We start from the raw sequence: 18,020 nt of genomic DNA, 5'->3' as shown, positions 1-18,020 counted from the left end.
AGGGTGCAATCCATTCCATTATCCAGATCATTAATGAACATGTTGAACAAAACCAGCCCCAGGACCGACCACTGGGGAAATCCGTTTGATACCGGCTGCCAACTAGACATTGATCACTACCTGTTGAGCCCAATGATCTACCCGGCTTTCTATCCACCTTATAGTCCACTCATCCAATCCATACTACTTTAACTTGCTGGGAAGAATACTGTGGGAGACTGTATCAAAAACTTTGCTCAAGTCAAGGTACATCACGCCCTCCGCTTTCCCCATATCCACAGAGCTAGATTAGTCTTTAATATGAAGATATACCTATCTCACAGAACTGGAGCTTTCGTGAGCTACATCAGCTTTCGTGAGCTACATCAGAAGGGACCTTGAAAGGCCGTTGAGTCCAGTCCCCTGCCTTCACAGCAGGACCAAGTACCGTCCCTTATTTTTAATGGCCTCTCAAGGATTGAATTCACAAGCCTGGGTTTAGCAGGCCAATGCTCAAACCCCTGAGTTATCTCTCCCCCTACTTGTCTCAACACAGAAGGCAATCAGGTTGGTCAAGCATGACTTGCCCTTGGTGAATCCATGTTGACTGTTTCCTGATCACCTTCCTCTCCTCCAAGTGTTTCAATAGTCAGTCAGGTTTCAGAGTAGCAGCCGTGTTAGTCTGTATTCGCAAAAAGAAAAGGAGTACTTGTGGCACCTTAGAGACTAACATTTATTAGAGCATAAGCTTTCGTGAGCTACAGCTCACTTCATCGGATGCATTTGGTGGAAAAAACAAAGGGGAGATTGATATACACACACAGAGAACATGAAACAATGGGTTTATCATACACACTGTAAGGAGAGTGATCACTTAAGATAAGCCATCACCAGCAGCTGGGGGGGGGGGAGGAGGAAAACCTTTCATGGTGACAAGCAAGGTAGGCTATTTCCAGCAGTTAACAAGAATATCTGACGAACAGTGGGGGGTGGGGTGGGGTGGGGAGGAGAAATACCATGGGGAAATAGTTTTACTTTGTGTAATGACTCATCCATTCCCAGTCTCTATTCAAGCCTAAGTTAATTGTATCCAGTTTGCAAATTAATTCCAATTCAGCAGTCTCTCGTTGGAGTCTGTTTTTGAAGCTTTTTTGTTGAAGTATAGCCACTCTTAGGTCTGTGATCGAGTGACCAGAGAGATTGAAGTGTTCTCCAACTGGTTTTTGAATGTTATAATTCTTGACGTCTGATTTGTGTCCATTCATTCTTTTACGTAGAGACTGTCCAGTTTGACCAATGTACATGGCAGAGGGGCACTGCTGGCACATGATGGCATATATCACATTGGTAGATGCGCAGGTGAACGAGCCTCTGATAGCGTGGCTGATGTGATTAGGCCCTATGATGGTGTCCCCTGAATAGATATGTGGACAGAGATGGCAACGGGCTTTGTTGAAAGGATAGGTTCCTGGGTTGGTGGTTCTGTTGTGTGGTGTGTGGTTGCTGGTGAGTATTTGCTTCAGATTGGGGGGCTGTCTGTAAGCAAGGCCTGGCCTGTCTCCCAAGATCTGTGAGAGTGATGGGTCGTCCTTCAGGATAGGTTGTAGATCCTTGATGATGCGTTGGAGAGGTTTTAGTTGGGGGCTGAAGGTGATGGCTAGTGGCGTTCTGTTGTTTTCTTTGTTGGGCCTGTCCTGTAGTAGGTGACTTCTGGGTACTCTTCTGGCTCTGTCCATCTGTTTCTTCACTTCAGCAGGTGGGTATTGTAGTTGTAGGAATGCATGATAGAGTTCTTGTAGGTGTTTGTCTCTGTCTGTTGGAGCAAATGCGGTTATATCGTAGAGCTTGGCTGTAGACAATGGATCGTGTGGTATGATCTGGATGAAAGCTAGAGGCATGTAGGTAGGAATAGCGGTCAGTAGGTTTCCGATATAGGGTGGTGTTTATGTGACCATCGCTTATTATCACCGTAGTGTCCAGGAAGTGGATCTCTTGTGCGGACTGGTCCAGGCTGAGGTTGATGGTGGGATGGAAATTGTTGAAATTATGGTGGAATTCTTCAAGGGCTTCTTTTCCATGGGTCCAGATGATGAAGATGTCATCAATGTAGCGCAAGTAGAGTAGGAGCATTAGGAGACGAGAGCTGAGGAAGCATTGTTCTAAGTCAGCCATAAAAATGTTGGCATACTGTGGGGCCATGTGGGTACCCATTGCAGTGCCGCTGACTTGAAGGTATACATTGTCCCCAAATGTGAAATAGTTATGGGTGAGGACAAAGTCACAAAGTTCAGCCACCAGGTTAGCCGTGACATTATCGGGGATACTGTTCCTGACGGCTTGTAGTCCATCTTTGTGTGGAATGTTGGTGTAGAGGGCTTCTACAACCATAGTGGCTAGGATGGTGTTTTTAGGAAGATCACCAATGGACTGTAGTGCTAAGCTTCATTTGCGTAACACTTTCCTCCTCCAGTGGGAAGCAGCCTGGTAATGGGAAGGCAAGAGTGGGATTCTGACCCAGTCCTCTGGTCAACCAGATTTGAGACAGAGGAGCCAGTTCCTCTCTCTTCCCTCTAATCTAAAGTTAAAGGGGTAGGTAAACATGGAGGGATGGCCCTTCCACACCGCTGACATGCATATGTGGAATGGCAGCTCCACAGGTGTCACTAGCACAATAGAGCCAGTAAACTCAAAATAAAAGTTGACATGTGGTTTTAATTTCACTCCAGTGCACATAGGCAGTATTTACAGTACATGTAAATCTTCAGCCCTTAAAATGTACTTCCTTCTAAGCGCTGTTTTCTAACCTTTCTACCCTACTTTATTTTCAGCATTCTTCTGACTTTTCTGTAGACCATTTTGAAGGAAAGTATTGGGCAGTGTTGCCGAAACTGATGAGTTCATCACAAGTCTCACCATATTTGGTGTTTTTTCCTAAAACGGCAGCTCCTGGAGTCAAGTGGTTCTATGAACATCTGAGTTACCATTTTAAAATTTAAATTTTTAAAAAGGAGTTTTAAACTCTCTAGGTTTCAGGAAAAAAAAAATAGAAAATGTGACCTGAGTGAAGCCCAGAGACTCAAAACAAAAAGGAACCCATAATTTGTTATTTTTAAAAGTCAAGATTTCTAAGCCAATCTCATGATTTTTTGAGGCCTGAGTTAATTTTTGAACATTTGGGGATATGGATTGGAATTTCACCTCCCTGGAGTTTAAAGGGGATATGAATTTAGGTTTTTAAAATGCTAAATTAGATACTGAGAAGCAAAAGCTGTTAATATGAATGTTAGGCACCAGAAGAGACTGATGACTGACTAAAATTCTCAAATTCTCAATAATGTGGGCTACACCTTAGAGAGACTGTTTCATGGACACCTTTCTTTTGGGCTCACCCAGACCACCACCTTCCCTCCATCTGTGCTCACATACTATCTCAGTGGCAAAAAACCCCCAAAAACTAGCACCTGCGTTCAAAGGCAACAGGAAAAAATATTCATATATTTTTGCCTGGCATTAGAGCAACAGATGTTTTGCCCTTTTTGAAAAGTTACAATGGTTATTTCTGTTCTTCATTTCATTACACCCTCTCATTTCTTATATTTCTCAGTAGAAACCAAGATTTATCCTCGTGCAACTGCCAGCTCTCTGCAGACCAACAAGTACTCTGTTGAGCACAGTATCTGAACCTCTGGCCTAAAATAACTAATTAATATAGTTCCATACTGAAACCCCCCCCAAAACCAGGAGACCATGCAATTGGAAAGAGCATCTAAACACAGTGTAAGTAACTGGTATACATTCAACAGATTTCTAAGCCCCCTTTGACACCATGATGCCCCTATTGTTCACTTGTTTTAGGACCCAAATACAAGAAACAAATGAAGAGGGCAATCTCAACTCTTATTACCCTTGTTGATTTCAGTTTAGGTAAAATGATAGGCATAACCATTTGCTCTGTTTATTAATGATAGCTCAGATATTTCAGGAGTTAACAGGTTTAAAAGAAAGCACGATTCACTGAAGACTTCATGGTCTTCCAATGTGAACTGGAATGTCCACTTGAATATCAGATTTTTTTTTTTATCGACATCAATATAGTTTTAAAAGTTTGAAATCTCACAAAATAGTTTATGTATGATGCCAACAGAAAAAGCCTACCTGTTTCCTTTTTTCAGGAGGAAGACAGGGATCCCCATCCTACAAATAAAGAGATACATTTTATTGGCAGCTTATTTCTGAAATCAGTAACCATATAAGCTTTGGGTCTCTAAGACTTTAAAACACCAGAATGTATCTGAACCAATAGTTTTCAAAAATTAGGTTTTAAAAAGTTGCAGTTTGATTAAAGACACTTCATGTTAACTTCAGAAGATTCTTGGAACTGGAGAGTTAAGATTTATTTACATTGCTAAAAACAGCATATCATACATTTGTGTTGCACTGTTCTCCATAACAGTGCATGACGTTACCGTGGCATAACACTGCAGTCAGTTTTTAAATGGTAGCCTGACTTTTAGATTAACCTTCTTGGGTTTGGAACGATCTTTGTTTGTGCCTTATACACAGTCTTGGCAGAATTTAATTTTTATTTTTTTCCATTAATTAATTTCCTGCAACTGTAAAAATAAAAATAGTTAATTGAAGAAAATTAAGGGGCGCAGGTTAGGGCAGCACTAACAGGGCTGCAGGGGGGTTCCTGTGCTGACGGCAGAGCTGCAGGATGCGCTCTGTGCTGTCGAGAGACCCAAGACACTGGGTGCAAGGTGCGGAGGAGGCTGCAGTCCTGGCTTGGGAGAGCACAGATCCCCGGCCAGGGCTGCCAAGAGGTCAGCTCGCCACTCGATGTGGGGGAGAAGGGAGAGCACCCCACGCTGAATGGATCTGTCCCTGGGCAAGAGCCATTCAGCGGTGAGGTTGCCTCTCCCATAGCCAGAGGCTTGTCCTTCTCCCTACAGCTCTGGCCAGAGGTCTCTGCTCCACTGTCCAGGACCAGTTTGTTCCTCGCACCTTGCATCTGCAGAGGTCCAGTGTTACCGGCCCATTGTCACAGCTCCACCCACTCCTTTGACAGCAGGGCTGCAGAGGGCTCTGTGCTGCCACAGGGCCTGCGACACCAATCTCTGCAGGCACAAGGTGCAGAGGGGAGGTTGAACTTACAGCGACTGTTACCGTCATCCGTTTCAGAGTGGCAGCTGAAACAGACATTTACAAACGTCTGTCGATTTAAATTGAATCCTGCCAAGCCCACTTTTATAGCGCCAACTACATCAGCGCTTAACAAATAAATAATGGTGGAACCGGGATCATACCATCAGGAAGTAGTATAGCAAACAATTAATTTTTACAGCACATACTGCACTCATAAAAGGAAAACACTTTTTAAATTCAGGTTCATTCTTGCCCAAATCAGTACAATGTTCATATGGTAACATACAATCAGCTCCTGGTATTTCTTTTTCAGTGACTGGTGTCGTTCCCGCAGCTGATTGGCCATAAGTTTGTACTGGTCTCTTTCCTGTTGACATGTGTCCAGTTCCTTGGAAAGTATCAGCAACGCTTCCTTTTTACTTTCTAGCTTTCTTTTACATACCAGATACTGCAAAAGAGAAAAGGGAAAGTAATTGGACAAAGCATTAATTCACAAAAGTGTGCTGAACTGAGAAGACTAAGTTTGCATTAAGAAAATACTTTAAAAGCAATTTATCTGTAAGGGTTTAGAGGTTTACGTTTGTGTCTTTCTAAGTTAAAACTGAAGACTTTAATATACTAGAATCACTGGGAAAGTATTTGCTGGACAAGAGAATCCTAAAATCAACTCTTAGGGCCAAATTATTCCAACAGTTTGAAGTCACAGAGTTTCCTGGCCATTTTCCCCCTACACACCATCCATAGAAGCAGCCAGAGAATTCCACAGCTTAACCTTGATTGTGGCTTTTTGAGCATCTAGTAAAATGTTCGTAAACAATTCCCAATCATAATTACCTAAATTACCATTAATTTTTAGTTCTGTAATCAGTTCCTCTATCTGTCAAGTTTAGGTCTAATATAGAATTCCCTGGCATCGGTTGCAACACTTTTTGAGTTAGGAAATTGTCATCCATAATATTTAGAAATTCCAAGCATGTTTTAGTACCGGCACTATGAGCCCTCAAGCATGTATCACCTAAACTGAAGTCCTCCATAATTGCACAGCTTTTTTTCCCCCCTATACATAATAGATACATGCATAAGGAGCTGGTCATTCTGCTCCCTAATGTGATTTGGACATCTTTAGCAGACACCAAGTAATACCTCATCTTATGCTTTATCTGTTTGCATCTGTAAGCATGCAGGATCATTTTCTTTTGAGTTATCAGGGACTTAGAAACAGGTAATGCCATTTTTGGCAGAGTGCCACCCCCCTCCCCTATCCCCCACTTAATCCTTCCTAAATAGATTTTAGCAATTGATTTTAATATTTCTATCATGGGACTCATCAAACCAGGTTTCTGTAATACTAGCTAGATCAAATTTATGTTCATAAATGAGCAATTCCAATTCCTCATTTGTTACTACCCAAGTTCCTAGCACTGGTGTACAGGTCATTCAAGTTATCTACTAGTCTACCCCACGCCGCCACTTTCCCTTGAGCCCCTGATTTTGAGAGAGAAAGTGGTAGAAAGTATGTATATATTATATATGCATATATCATGCTTTTATGCCATATCTGAATTTTAATTCTCAAAAAAAGTGTTTATACAACTTGCTTCAGTTTTTACAACGTGCAGTCAGACTCTCTCACCGAACACGAGAGAGTGTCTGTGAAGAAGTGCTATATTTCTACTGCACATACAGTACAACTTAATGTTATTCACATATATGAGATGTGGTACTAAATAGTTTTTGAATTTGCCTTGTAAGAGACCAAACATCATAGCATTCATGAAAATAATTTATAGTTTCATTATATACTCTGACAAGAATATTTTGTCATTATGGGCTCTTATACAAAGCAACAGCATCAGCACTTCCATACTGTTCAAGTCAGTGTAGTTCTTCAGGACAAAAATCATTACTCATATATACTACTTGCCTGGAATTGACTTACTTAACTTCAATTTAAAATGAGTAAGGAAAAGGTTGGGGGAATGTTTGATACATTAGTACAACTAATGTCTTCCAAAAATGGCAAATGCTTAGTTGCAAAACCAAAAGGGAAATGAAAAGCAATTCCAAGAAGGATTTGAGCTCCTAGAGAGGACACTTCCACCTTGGATTAATTTTATTCCTGGCAGCAAAGCAATTGAAACTCTGCCATAAATGTTCTGGATTATGATGCCTTGGCATAAGCCTCACGAAGGCAACTATAGCTCTGTACTTGTGTCCTTACCGACACCTTGAAAGTGGCAAATACATGATAAAAACCAAGAAAGCCATCCAGAATCTAAAATTCAGTGCTGTCAGAGGTACTCTAATGACAGCATAAACAATTCTAAACTTCAATGAACAATTTTGCTCATCCATTTCTAGTTTCTTTCCCACCCCACTTTAAGACCAACCAAAAGTAAGGGATTTCTGTACAAGATTATGAATTGCTACTTGGAAGTAAACTCACAAGTCAATAGTTACGACTTCAGGTGAATAAAGCTGTAGGAACAGAAAACCATCCTAATATACCATATGTATGAAAACATTTCTAACATAACCCTAATAAAGGAAAAAGGTAAATAGAAGGGATTAAAACAATACTAACTATGAGACCTGAGAATTAACTTTGACTTTGATAACTTTGATATCTATGAAAGTCTGCCTCCAACAGTTTTGCTGATAAATCACTTGAATTTCAAACCTTTTCTTTTATGAAGGATTCTTCTTTGAAGAGGTCCTTTTCCTTTATTCAGATGTTCTCATATACGTAAGCCCCACAAATTCCTTCCCCAAATAATTACTCAATACCAGAAATGGCAACTGGACAGGTTAATTAATACATATAAAAGTGAAAGTAAACAAAATTCCTTGTAAAAAAGAGTCCCCATACTCATTTATTGACCAGGAACAAGGGGACTGGCACATGCAGTCAGCTTGATGTGGATCAGAGAACTGATTTGGCAATGTGTATAATGAGAGGGGAGCAGCAATTGAGCACTTCCTATCAGAAGATGTTCACAATGAGCAACTACCTCCAAGCACCACTATTACTGGCTAGGCAGAGCCAGTCTTAAGTTTCAGGCCTTCAGTCTATAAAATGGAATTACGAAGAAAGATCTGTTAGTTACAACAGCTACAGTAAATGCATCCGATGAAGTGAGCTGTAGCTCACGAAAGCTTATGCTCTAATAAATTTGTTAGTCTCTAAGGTGCCACAAGTACTCCTTTTCTTTTTGCGAATACAGACTAACACGGCTGCTACTCTGAAAACAGCTACATGGTAGCCTGTAACTATACTGCAGTACAAATACAGGCTTTCAAACAGTAAATATAGATCAAATGCTAAACAAAAATAGATCCTGCCATCCATCTCAGGCCTCCGTTAGGAGTACATTCAGAGAATGAAAGAACATTTCACCTTTTATGGGGAGTAGGTAATTTTCCCTTATCAATTAGGCTGACAGTGACAGAACCATGAACAGATGTTGACAACTGTGTTCAGGGTCCAAATGAAAAGGGATCACAATGTCCTCCGCACATTGAGTCAATTGGAGAAGATGGGGATCAATATGAACATCAAAAGGTGGATAAGGAATTGGTTAAAGGGGAGACTGCAACGGGTCCTACTGAAAGGAGAACTGTCAGGTTGGAGGGAGGTTACCAGTGGAGTTCCTCAGGGATCGGTTTTGGACCAATCTTTTTATTACTGACCTTGGCACAAAAAGTGGGAGTGTGCTAATAAAGTTTGCAGATGATACAAAGCTGGGAGCTATTGCCAATTCGGAGAAGGATCGGGACATTATACAGGAGGATCTGGATGATCTTGTAAACTGGAGTAATAGTAATAGGATGAAATTTAATAGTGAGAAGTGTAAGGTTATGCATTTAGGGATTTATAACAAGAATTTTAGTTATAAGTTGGGGACGCATCAATTAGAAGTAACAGAAGAGGAGAAGGACCTTGGAGTATTGGTTGATCATAGGATGACTATGAGCTGCCAATGTGATATGGCTGTGAAAAAAGCTAATGCGGTTTTGGGATGCATCAGGAGAGGCATTTCCAGTAGGGATAAGGAGGTTTTAGTACCATTATACAAGGCACTGGTGAGACCTCACCTAGAATACTGTGTGCAGTTCTGGTCTCCCATGTTTAAAAAGGATGAATTCAAACTGGAGCAGGTACAGAGAAGGGCTACTAGGATGATCCGAGGAATGGAAAACTTGGCTTATGAACGGAGACTTAAGGAGCTTGGCTTGTTTAGCCTAACTAAAAGAAGGTTGAGGGGAGATATGATTGCTCTCTATAAATATATCAGAGGGATAAATACAGGAGAGGGAGAGGAATTATTTCAGCTCAGCACCAATGTGGACACAAGAACAAATAGGTATAAACTGGCCACCAGGAAGTTTAGACTTGAAATTAGACCAAGGTTTTTAACCATCAGAGGAGTGAAGTTTTGGAATAGCCTTCCAAGGGAAGCAGTGGGGGCAAAAGATCTATCTGGTTTTAAGATTCAACTTGATAAATTTATGGAGGAGATGGTATGATGGGATAATGGAATTTTGGTAAGTAATTGATCTTTAAATATTCAGGGTAAATAGGACTAATCCCCTGAGATGGGATATTAGATGGATGGGATCTGAGTTACCCAGGAAAGAATTTTCTGTAATATCTGGCTGGTGAATCTTGCCCATATGCTCAGGGTTTAGCTGATTGCCATATTTGGGGTCGGGAAGGAATTTTCCTCCAGGGCAGATTGGAGATGCCTTGGAGGTTTTTCGCCTTCCTCTGTACCATGGGGCATGGGTGACTTGAGGGAGGCTTCTCTGCTCCTTGAAGTCTTTAAACCATAATTTAAGGACTTCAATAGCTCAGACATAGGTGAGATTTTTCATAGGAGTGGGTGGGTGAGATTCTGTGGCCTGTGCTGTGCAGGAGGTCGGACTAGATGATCAGAATGGTCCCTTCTGACCTTAGTATGTATGAATCTATGAATTGTGCTCTGACTTAGTGAATTATATACCGATGAAGAACCATACATAAGAAGGTGGCCTGATATTTCTATGTAGGCATTTTTACATTCTAAATGGATTTAAAAAAATAAATATGGAGTTTGCTTCTGTGGACTTATGTCAAAAGAAAAAGAAAATCTACAGTTTAATAGCGTATTCTCCTAAGCTTTATGATTCTCCAAAACTATGATTCTCCAGAACTATGTTCCCAATTCTAATCTATTTGTTTTTCACGTAATAATAAATTATATCAAGACACAATTCAAAGTAGGCAAGCCAGACACTATGCAGTGCATATGCTTTTTAGCAATTAAAAAAGGAATAATGGCCATAAAGTAAATGAGACCAACTGAATAACAAGAGGAAGGTATTTAAGGAAATAACGGGGCCCTGTTGAAAACTGCATATTTGAACAAATGAGACCAGCAGAACCAGTAGGGTGCCAATTAAAACAGAAAACAACAGAGACTTGGATATTCTGGTTTGAACAAAGCAAGAAATGGGTGATTTTTAAGCGTAGGTCTTTAGAAAAAATATCCAGTAGCTGCTTCTGTTTACATGAATGCCAGAGGTTTCATTTTCTCAAGTGGAAGAAAAAAGGTTATATACAGTAGGCCAGTGAGATATAACAAAATGAATTCTGTAATGTATTCTAGGTAAAGTGAAATATTTTATACCACACCAAAAAATAAAAAAAAATAAAAATCTCTTCTGTATGGTTATAGTAAATTGTTATTTTAAAATCCAAGAAAGCTTCCTTTTCAACGTCAGCTTAAAAACAACAGAACAAGAAGTTACCCATGAACCTGCTTGCGTCCCTTCAATCTAAAAAGCTTTTCTTATTTGCCTAGTGACTCTTACCTACCAATTAACTGTTGTCTGCAATAAAGCAAATGATAATTGCTATCAGACAGATCATAATAATTAAAAGGAATATATATGACAAACTATTTATTGCCTGAAATGCTTTACTACCTGGTAACATCTTTAGTGAAACCGAGTAAGAGACTGATATTACAGGAGAGTGAAATTGTGCCAAGGTGACCCTCTCTACCCCAAACACTTACTATTTGTCCACAGCTATTTTTAGTGACAAATCTGGTTAGATCTCATCAGCTACTGTACAGACACGGTCTAATAATCCGATGAAGCTGGGACACTGTCAAGGTCTTAGAATTTACAATAATGCATGACAAGTTCATATCACAAAACAGTTTAGAAATTTGTCTATACTGCATTTGTATAAATGACTGGCTTATAGTTTGCTATTTCCCTTCTTGCCATTATTTCCACATCAAATCACCAACTGGCTGAGAGCAAGAGTAATGAAAACGTCTCTAACCTCTGCTTATGAATCACTGTGGACTGCATTCTATATATTCTCAACATTCTGGAATCAGTGCAACTCCTAAATTTTGGTAGGAACTCAGTGGTTCTATACAAAGATCTTGAAACTTACCTTCTTCCATTGCTATTTCCGTTCTTGAGATTTGAATCTATACAATCAAATCTTTTGGACAAGAAGTCCGGATCACTTATGTTTCATGCCCTAAAATATTAAAGCATTTATCTTACAACGCCCTCGCCCCTATGAGATATTGCAGAAATGGGGAACTGAGGGACTGAAAGATTAATGCCAAAATTTCCAAAAAATCCATTGACTTTGGGTGTCTTAATGATGGAGTAACCTTCAAGTTGCCATGGGGCTGACTTTTCACAGGTCAGCACTGGCTTCTCCCACTGACTTCAGTTGCAATGTTGAGTACTCAGCACACCTGAAAATTAGGCTTTAGGTGTCTAGTTAGGCCTGAGGAAATGAGGAACACAATTAGTGGCCACCTGTTACAATTCTGGTTTAAATGACTTTACCAGCATCACATCCGAAGTCTGTGACAAAGCCAAAGCTAGAAAACAGTTCTTCTGGGTTTCAGTCAATTGCTTTACCCATTAGACAATCCTTTTTCTTCCTGCAGTCCCTGCTTGCTTCACTATACAATTCCCAGCTGATAAAGTACACGAGGCAGAGGTCCTATAGACAACAGGCTCACTGTGGATCAGAGTTTAGTCACAGTTACTTGAATCGCTGAACGCTATTTGTCCTGGTCTACACTGACTAAACTAGAGGTCAGCATCATGCAATTTGATTTCATTTTTCAAAGTCATGTTCAAAGAGCATATTTTGTAATGTAGACAAGCCCTTAAGGGATTTACAGTCTGTGTCAGATCTTATTACCCGTGTTCAGCCTTCAACATTTCTTGTGATACCCATTGGATACCTTTTTCCCGTTCTTGACCACAGTGGGCAGAGATACAGAATTCACCTCTTTCACCACTCTTGCTTCCCCAGTATCCAACTGTCTGTACTGCCCAAGAAATGTGGCAGCCAGTCCGGTAACTACCCTGACAGTAAGGAAGTTTTTCCTAATGTCCAACCTAAACCACCCTTGGTGCAATCTAAGCCCATTGCTTCTTGTCCTATCCTCAGAGGTTAAGGAAAATAATTTTTCTCCCTTCTGCTCGTAACATTTTATATACTTGAAAACTGTTATGTCCCCTCTCAGTCTTCTCCTCTCCAGACTAAAGAAACACAATTTCTTCAATCTTCCCTTATAGACCATGTTTTCTAGACCATTAATCATTTTTGTTGCTCTTCCCTGGACTTTCTCCAATTTGTCCACATCTTTCCTGAAATGTGGCACTTAGAAATGGACACAATACTCTAGTGAGGTCTAATCAGCACAGAGTAGAGCAGAACAATTACTTCTCGTATTTTGCTTACAACACTACTGCTAATACATCCGAGAATGATGTTTGCTTTTTTTGTGCTACATAGTTCATTCATATTTAGCTTGTGATCCACAATGACCCCCAAGACTCCTTTCTGCAGTACTCCTTCCTAGGCAGTCATTTTCCATTTTGTATGTATGCAACTGATTGTTCCTTCCCAAGTGGAGTACCTGGAATTTGTCCTCACTGAATTTCATCCTATTTACTTCAGAGCGTTTCTCCAGATCATTCTGAATTTTAATCCTGTCTTGCAAAGAACTTGAAACCCCGCCCAGCTTGGTACCATCCACAAACTTTATAAGTCTATTCTCTATGCCATTATTTAAATAATTGATGAAGATATTGAACAGAACTGGACCCAGAACTGATCCTTGTTATGCCCTTGCAGCTTGACTGTGAGCCACTGATAACTACTCTCTGGGAACAGTTTTTGAACCAGTTACGCACCCTCCTTATAGTAGTTCCATCTAGATTGTATTTCTTTAGTTTATTTATGAGTGGTCATGCAAGACAGTATCAAAAGCCTTACTAAAGTCAAGATATACTACACACTGTATATTGCTTCCCCACCATCCACCAGGCTTGTCACCCTGTCAAAGAAAGCTGACTGTTACTTATCACTTTATTATCCTCTAGGTGTTCGCAAACCGATTGCTTAATTATTTGCTCCATTATCTTTCCGAGCTGACTCATTCATAATTCCCGGGGTTGTCCTTATTCCCCTTTTTATTGGCACTATATTTGCCCTTTTCCAGTCCTCTGGAATCTCTTCCATTACTTTTCAAAGATAATTGCTAATGGCTCAGATATCTCTTCAGTCAGCTCCTTGAGTATTCTAGGATGTATTTAATCAGAACTTGGTGACTTGAAGAAATCTAACTTGTCTAAGTAATTTTTAATTTGTTCTTTCCCTATTTTAGCCTCTGATCCTACCTCGTTTTCAGTGGCATTCACTATGTTAGCCTTCCTATTGCTACTAACCCACCAACCTTTTTGATGAAAACTGAAACAAACAAAAAACAATTTAACGTTTCTGCTGTTTTCACATTTTCTGTTATTGTTCCCTCCCTCCCTCTCCCCCCCCCCCCATTGAGTAGTGGCCCTACCCTGTGCTTCGTCTTCCTCTTGCTTCTAATGTATTTGTAGAATGTTTCCTTGTTACCCTTTATGTCTCTAGCTATTTTATTCTCATTTTGTCCCTTGGCTTTTCTAATTTTGTCCCTATATACTGGTTATTTGTTTATATTCATCCTTTGCAATTTGACCTAATATAAGCTAAGTTTACATCAATTTATGACAGTACACACATGGTTTTCCACTGATTTAACTAAACTGATTTTTAAAACTCATTTTAGTTAAACCAGAGCAACTTTTGTGAACACAAGGCGACTTGCCTAAGTTCATAGGAAATCTGTGATAGAACTGCTAACTGAATCTTGATCTTCCAAGTCTGAAGGCAGTGCCACTGCCAGCAGCAATGCAGAAATAAGGATGGCATGGTATGGCAGTGCCGCCCTTACTTTTCTGCTGCTGCCTGCAGAGCTGGGTCCTTGCCAGCAGCTGCCACTTTCCAGGTGCCCAGCTCTGAAGGCAATGCAGAAATAAGGGTGGAAGTACCATGACCTCTCTACAATCACTTTGTGACTGCCTCCCCCCGCATGACTCCCTTTTGGGTTGGAACCCTGAGTTTGAGAAACGCTGGCTTCTCCTATGAAATCTGTATAGTATAGGCTAAAAATACACAAAAGACCAGATTTCATGGTCCATGATGCATTTTTCACAGCAGTGAATTTGGTAGGGCCCTAACCATAGCCTAAGCTTGGTATGATCAATGAGGCTCTTCAGGGGCACAAGGGCTCATCCACATGGGTTTAATTTCAGGATCTGAGCCCAGACTTGGAGTTTGTAGGCTAAAATATTTTGGAAGTCTGATGAACAAAATAAAGTCATGAGTGTTTTTAAAAAGTCCAGGGACATTTCCCTCCACCATAATTTAAAAAAAACCCTTTCTTTCCCCATCCCCCATGTTCCCTCAAGACTGATGAGAAAAATTCGGTCCTGACATTTCATATTGTCTAAAAACCAGAAGAATAGAGAAAAATGCATATTTCAGTCTTCCAGCTTATTGTGCATTTGATAGAGCATTGTGTGTGTTGACAGTTAGACCCCAATCCTGGAAGTAGCTGAATTATCAGAGATCCCTATGCACATACAAAGTCCCACTGATGTCACTGGAAGTTGTCAGTTTCATGGCTCTGTGTTGGAGTATCGTATGCAAGATTAGGGCCCTAAGCCACAATCTTGCAATGTGTTACCAACTGTTACGCATGCATAGCCCCAGTAAAATCGGTGGGTTCACCCACATGAATCATATTGTAAATCTGGGAACTTTCAAACAGCAGCAGGAGAGAGAAGAGTTTTTTGTTTTTGTAAACAGGAAAATGTGTTTGTAAAACGGCAAAGGTTGTGGGCATGGTACAGTGTCAGTGTACTACCGGATACTAATTTTAACTCACTTGCTGGAAACTAAATAAATTTCAAGTTGATGTCTCTTTACGTGGTTGCTTGCTACTTTGGGTTTGTGCATGTGTTACCAATTGTTAACAGTCTGTTACTTTTTTTTTTTTTTTAAGTGTAGACAGTTCAGAGGTTTGTATAAGGCATGTAAAACAGAAATATTATTTCCAATTTAATACTGAATTGTTACTTCTACCTATTGAGGTTACTGGCCCAAATCTTTGTCTACCATAAAGATTGTTTTGCACAGCTTAAGTGCCCCATTCTTCTAAAATAGATGTCTAAAGCCTTGCATTTGCAATAAGAATAGAACAAAAGCTGAAGTCTATTTTGTCTCAAACATGAACAAAGCTGTGTATACATACTATTGACTACCACAGCATGCTTATGTTCAAGTGCAGTCCGCTCTCAACCTTTGATTTCTGTTGACACTATCTAAAAGCTTAAAACAATTTAAGGCCTAGGGCCCCAATGCTGCAATTTGGTGAACCCCCTGTGACTCTTGCACTGGCAATTGCAGGATCAGTACCTAAGTAAGAACTGCATTCTGGTAGGCATCAGGAAGTTGGTTCATGCAAGCAAAAACAAATTTAAAGTTTAGGCCCAAAGCAGCTTGTGATCATGTCATTTACAACTGTGCTATCTGGTGCCAATATTTAATTTCTACAGCCTCAGATGTGATACGCACCAGAGAGCAGTGCACCATGAAGTTTCACGTTGTATAAAATTTCTGAAGGATGCCTAACAGTTATACACGAAGAGCGAGGGGGCAAGGAACATCCACAAGCCAGCCAAAGGACTTAAACATTATGGAGCTTTCCTTCCCCTGCCCGTAGAGCGCCCACCTTGAGAAGTCATCACAGACCAAGTCGTCACAAAAACTTTTAAAGGACGTATCATTGAAAGGCACACCTTCCTCATTCTCCAGGAGGGGCTCCAAGCCCGACAGCTCACACGAGGTCACTGCAGTGTTTTGGGTCCGCACCGGACTGCGTGTCTAGCTTTGAGAAGGAAGCTGCAAACCGAGGGCCAAGGATCAGCGGTCCAGGGGCCGGCTGGCTGCCTGTCACACCCCTTCATTAGGGCCAGGGGCAGCCAAGCTCCGCTCCGCCCGCTGCTCCTGCGGCGCGGCCCCCGCCTGCTGCACTCCAGGCTGTTCACTAGCAACCGGCTGGGCGCGGGAACAGCCCAGCAGAAGGGGCAGCCGGAACCGTTCGGCTCACCGGGGGCGGGAGCCGGCATCGCCGGCCCACGTCCAGGCCTGCCCCGAGCTCCCGGCTCCGGCCCCTGTAGCGCTCCCGGGCGGGCTCCCCGGCCTGCCCCAGCACTGGTCAGGACCCGCCCCCGCTCCCCCCAGCCGCGGAGCACAGCGCTGAGGCCAGGCGCCGGCAGTCGCTCCCTCTGGGGCCCCGGGCCACGCCGCCCCGCTAGAGCCGAGGCCGCCTCACCTCGCCCACCAGCCCCTGCCAGTCGCTCTCCGTGCGATTGAAGCTCATGGCTGCGCGGCAAGGGGAGCGCCCCGGAACCGCCTCCCGGGCCGGGCAGCGCCAGCGCGACGTGGGCTTAGCGGAACCCCCCCCCCCCTGCCGGGGCGGGTCCGAGGCTGCCCCGCCCCCTGCATCCCCGTAGGAGCCCGCCCCGCCCCGCCCCGCCTGACTAGCCCCGCCCCTCCGGCCCGGACTGCCCCGCCCGCTACCAGCGGCCTGGCCCCGCCCCGCCCCGCCCCGCCTCCCCAGGCCGGTGCTGCCCCCGGCGAGGGTTGGAGCCCAGTGCAACGAGCGACGTGTCCCGGGAGCTGGCCCCTGCTCTCTGCCCCCGGCCCAGAAACCCCTCCCTCGCCAGCCAGGCCGGCCCCAGGGGGCGCGGACTCCCACGGCAGCGCCCCCAGCAGGGGCGAGTGTTACCCGCCACAGCCCTGAGGCTGGCGCCGCCGCCCGCGCCCGCGCCCGCCAGAAGAGCCTTGGGCTGTTCCAGTTTAGCTGAAACCCGGAGCAGAGCGACATAAGCTAAACTGCAGCAAACAACTTCTTCTCAGCAGTAGCTCTCCACCTCTCCAAGATCTTTAAGGTATTTAGCCTTGCAGTGCCCTCCAAGGAAGTATTAGTCCCGTTTTACAGACAGGGAGCTGAGGCACACATAGGCTAAGTGTCTTGCCCAAGGTTATGCAGGAATTTTGTGGCAGAGCAGGGAATTGAACCTGTGTCTCCCACAAAAACAACAAGGAGTCTGGTGGCACCTTAAAGACTTAACAGATTTATTTGGGCATAAGCTTTCGTGTGTAAAACACCCACTTCTTCAGATGCATGCCAGGCATCTGAAGAAGTGGTGTTTTACCCAAATAAATCTGTTAGTCTTTAAGGTGCCACCAGACTCCTTGTTGTTTTTGTGGATACAGACTAATATGGCTACCCCTTGATACTCGTGTGTCCCGCAGTTTAAGCAAAAGCCATAACCACCAGCCCATACTTCTCATATAAGGTGGGGGAAAGACACTTTCTTATATTGGCTTAAGTGTGTCCACATGGAAGTAATAACAATATACTATTTTAAATTCACACCTTAGCTTAAACTGATGTATAACCTTTGTCTCACCCCTGAGA

At 42.5% G+C, this 18,020-nt stretch overlaps 1 protein-coding gene across 6 annotated transcripts in view; it reads right to left on the bottom strand.

Annotated features, from left to right (window-relative positions):
* Positions 1-17,064, bottom strand: part of CCDC149 (coiled-coil domain containing 149) — a 71,634-nt gene extending 54,570 nt beyond the window's left edge. For 3 of the 6 annotated variants that reach the window (XM_038398960.2, XM_038398962.2, XM_038398965.2), the window contains exons 1-3: positions 16,869-17,033; positions 5,411-5,572; positions 4,135-4,173 (exon numbers count right to left, since the gene is read on the bottom strand). In XM_038398960.2, coding sequence (XP_038254888.1) covers positions 4,135-4,173; positions 5,411-5,572; positions 16,869-16,916 — 249 coding nt within the window. In that variant the 5' untranslated portion in view covers positions 16,917-17,033. Of the gene's footprint in view, positions 1-4,134; positions 4,174-5,410; positions 5,573-16,332; positions 16,651-16,868 lie in introns of those variants that run through there. The other 3 variants (XM_038398961.2, XM_043514061.1, XM_043514060.1) reach the window with 3 other exon arrangements.
* Between the last annotated feature and the right edge of the window lie 956 nt (positions 17,065-18,020).

Source organism: Dermochelys coriacea, chromosome 4 (genome assembly GCF_009764565.3).
Source record: "Dermochelys coriacea isolate rDerCor1 chromosome 4, rDerCor1.pri.v4, whole genome shotgun sequence".
NCBI classification, from domain to species: Eukaryota; Metazoa; Chordata; order Testudines; family Dermochelyidae; genus Dermochelys; species Dermochelys coriacea.
The sequence above is the reverse complement of the archived record's forward strand: the minus strand, read 5'-3'. Positions and strand labels throughout refer to the sequence as shown.